This window comes from Colobus angolensis, unplaced genomic scaffold (assembly GCF_000951035.1).
Source record: "Colobus angolensis palliatus isolate OR3802 unplaced genomic scaffold, Cang.pa_1.0 Scaffold189, whole genome shotgun sequence".
Classification (NCBI taxonomy): Eukaryota; Metazoa; Chordata; class Mammalia; order Primates; family Cercopithecidae; genus Colobus; species Colobus angolensis.
Genome location: NW_012115032.1, coordinates 1,083,202 through 1,087,233, shown reverse-complemented (window position 1 = coordinate 1,087,233; position 4,032 = coordinate 1,083,202). Strand labels below are relative to the sequence as shown.

General features: G+C 35.0%; 1 protein-coding gene across 1 annotated transcript in view; it reads left to right on the top strand.

The window, feature by feature from the left end:
* Positions 1-787: 787 nt before the first annotated feature.
* Positions 788-4,032, top strand: part of STAP1 (signal transducing adaptor family member 1) — a 56,654-nt gene continuing 53,409 nt past the window's right edge. Inside the window, exons 1-2 of the mRNA XM_011940288.1 lie at positions 788-1,014; positions 3,258-3,270. Of these exons, the coding sequence (XP_011795678.1) occupies positions 895-1,014; positions 3,258-3,270 (133 nt within the window). The 5' untranslated portion in view covers positions 788-894. The remainder of the gene's footprint in view (positions 1,015-3,257; positions 3,271-4,032) is intronic.

Sequence of the window (4,032 nt, the reverse complement as noted above, 5' to 3'; positions counted from 1 at the left end):
GGTCAAGGCTGCAGTGAGCTGTGATTGCATCAGTGTATTCCAGCCTGGGCAACAGAGCAAGACCCTGCCTCTGAAAAAAGAGAAAGAAACCCACTCCCACAGCATTAATTCATTAATTCATTCATGAGGGCAGATGCCTCATGACTTAATCCCCTTCTAAAGGTCCTATTTCTAAACACTGTTGCATTGGGGATTAAGTTTCTAATACACAAACTTTAGAGGACACATTCAAAACATAGCACTAAATATTCATTGTGAACTCATGTACTTGGAATACTTACTGGCAAAAAGAAAAAAAGAAAAAAGAAAAAAATTCCATATTCCATGTTCCCATAACTGTGGTTTATATTTAGTGAAGCATCAAATGGGCATGAGATAGAACTATTTTTTTTTTATTTACACAAAACTTGGCCCTGAAATATTTAACCAACAGAAATAGTACTAATAAAATTATTATATGAAGCAATTTTTAATGAAGCAGAGTTTATTCAAGTCATGTCTTCTGCAAATAAAAATGGACAGCAGTAAACAAAAACAAAGGTAGAAAGAATAACTATGTTCTTGATGTCTCCCCTAAAGTTCACAATCTCTACACCTGTTTCTTTCATCTTTGGTGATGTTAATCTTCTGTTTATTTTGCTGCTTTAAATCTAAGCACATGTAGATTACTCAGAGATTGCTCTCTAAAAGTCAGATTACACCTGTTCTTTCTTACCTCACAAAAAGTAATAGAAAAAAAAGTGTGTGTGTGTGTGTGTGTGTGTGTGTGTGTCCTGTTGGTGGTTAAAAAGCAATTTGGGACTTCCTCTTTGAACAGTTGCCTTTTCCTCTCACACAAGGAGGATTTCATTTTGTTTGAGACGAGAAACCAAACCACACACCAAAGAGAGGGGTATGATGGCTACGAAGCCCCCAAAACCAGCCCCTCGCAGGATCTTCCAGGAAAGGTTAAAGATTACTGCTCTACCTTTGTACTTCGAAGGTTTTTTGTTAGTCAAGCGATCAGGATACCGGGTGAGTCTATACATGATAATGTTAAACCTAAGACTTCTGTTTTAATTTAATATTTATTTCATGGTGATGTGATGTGTTGAGACCCCCTTGTTTCTGTTGAAATTAAATCATCTTCTCTTCTTTGAGCTCAGAAATGATTCCAATTTTTCATAATTTAAATACAATGTCTGGCTTAACCCTGTATGTCTATGAATATATAATATGTATAATAACACAGGTTGTAATATTAAGGCACTAATATAGAAAATTCAATAAGCTAAATTTCCAAAGAATTCATTTAAATATCACAGAAGATTTTGGCTGGGGAGATAAAATATTTCCTGTATTTTCTCCACAATTTATTGCTATGCTTCAATGATGAGATGTACCATTAAGATAAAATGATATCATTATTGAAATTAAACCTGCTCCTGTTCTCAGTCATTTGAAGTTTATAATGATCAAATTATTAAAAATGGCTTTTGTAAAAATTGTTAAAATGACAAAGTTAGTACTGTTTAACATTATATAGTGTTATGTGTTCTAAAATACTATTCAAGATGGTGGCTTTTAATTTTGGGGGTACTACTGTGGATATTAAGTACACTAAGCTACACAAATATCTTTGCTCTAAGAAAATTCATGAAGCATTCTGTATTTTTAAATGTAATAATTAAAACTTATAGTTAGTTAAAATCATTACTTTTAAAATAGCAATTATGGATGACTTGAAATTAATTAGAGAAATGAGCCCAAAATTGCCTGTTATTAAAGAAAAAATCATTAACTTAGGTCAAATTTTATGAAATTGTATATTGACTAAAACTAGAAAAATTTTAAGGTTTTCAGAAATTCCATCAGAAATGTTTAATGATGATAAAATATATTTTCTGAGGATTTATGAATACTTATGGAAAAATTATATATATGAAAAATCTGTAATAGCATATTCATATTTCTTATATATTTAATCAGATCATTTACTATTTGAGAGTAAAGATATGGTAATTTGTATTCTGTTGTGGATGTTAAACATGCATAAATAATTATCTTTCAGTTATATTAGAATATTTTCTGGTTGTTCCTACATGCTTTTAATGTAAATTCAATCTTGTCTTGTCACCACAGGTAAGCCACATAGTCACACTTTGCCAGGAAAGGGAAGTTGAGAAAAAAAAAATTCTAATTTGTAATTTAAATTTGGTTGTTCATTGAATGTTTTCCAAGGTGTTTGTAATAACTGTTTATGATAGCAGTTTTTTTTAAAATGCTTAAAGAAGGCATGTCATTGGTATGGTTAGCAGAAACAATAAGAATTTTAGAGTGTCTTTATCTGATGGTTTTGCCACTTACTGCTCGTTATCTTGTGCAAGTTACTTAATCTCCTTGAGACTGTTTCTTCAACTATAAGATAGAGAGTACACTACTTGCTACTTGCCTCCTAAGGCACATTCTGGGACACAGTAGGGACAAATTCAAGCAATTTATTCACTCAGCATTTATTGTGTGCCTTCTATGCACTAAGCATCACTTTTACTTCTGGAGAATATAAAAAAAAACAAAGATTTTATTTTCAAGAGGTTTAATATAGTAGGAATGATGTTTTCCTTACTGAATTTCTACTCTTTACCTTCTCTTAGAAAGCATTATTTGAAGCAGAATGAATAACCATAGGCATAAATATTTCCAATGAAATTAACTTGTGTTTCTATTTGAATTTATAATAAAGTACCTTTGTGTGTGTGTGTGTGTTTGTGTGTGTGTGTGTGTGTGTGTGTGTGTGGCAGTGTCTTCTCTGTTACCCAAGCTGGAGTGCTGTGGTGCAATCACTAGTCACGTAGCCTCAACATCCCCGGCTCTGGTGATTCTCCTGCCTCAGCCTCCTGAGTAGCTGGGACTACAAGTGCGTACCACACCCAGCTAATGTTGGTATTGTTTATAGAGACAGGGTTTCATCACGTTGTTCAGGTTGGTCTCAAACTCCTGGGCTCAAGCAACCTGCCCACCTTGGCCTCCCAACGTACTAGAATTACAGGTGTGGGCCACTGAGTTAGGCTACAGAGTACCTTTCACTTGTATGTCAGGGAGAAGAGAGCAAGAGGATGACAATAATGCCTACTTATGTTGTGGTTTCAGGGATAGCATATGTAAAACACCTGGCTCACACTAAAGGTTAGATTCATTCTCTTACCTTTTCATCACTTACCATATTCTTATTCATGTGCTAAAATTAGTTTGAGGTCTACAAGTAATATGGCTCAAAGGAGAGTGAGCATGGTGATAATTAGAGCTCTTGAAAATAGTAGCCATGAGAAAAATCTAAGGAAAATAAGTGGAAATTCCAAGCAATTGGCAGCAAAGTGCCAGGGAATCTTTGAACAGAAGGTGAGCCAAAGGTATATAGCCAAGTAATCTTCGGAGCTGACTGGCTGGAGGAAGTTGAGAGGCTCTGCAGAATGTAAAGTTGGGTCTCTGCCAAAGTCATTCAGAACATTTAAACTAGAAAAAATATAACTGAAGAGTAACCTGGTCTATAAAGGCATTAAATGTTGAGAGGTGTTTCTTAGTCATTTTTTTGTGGGGCACTTTTAAGTATTTAAAGAGCTTTTCCCCAGGAAAATGTACCAACGTATACCATTTTGCATGCAATTCTAGAAGGTTTCTAAATCTGAGGTCAAGAACCCATGAAAAACAGATAATCTTTACGGAAAAGATAATGTGGGAAGACTTATTTAAACCACATCACTATGATTCTGGATTAACCAGGAAGATGTATTTGATAACAAAAACTATTAAATGCCACAGTGGAATACCAATGGCCTCGCAGTTCTTACAAATGGGAAAATCGCTCATTTTTTCTGGGACCTTTGAAAATAAGAGAGAGTTTGGGTGGGCCAGGCGCCATGGCTCATGCCTGTAATCCCAGCACTCTGGGAGGCCCAGGTGGGCAGATCACGAGGTCAGGAGATCGAGACCAACCTGGTCAACATGGTGAAACCCCGTCTCTACTAAAAATACAAAAATTAGCTGGGTGTAGTG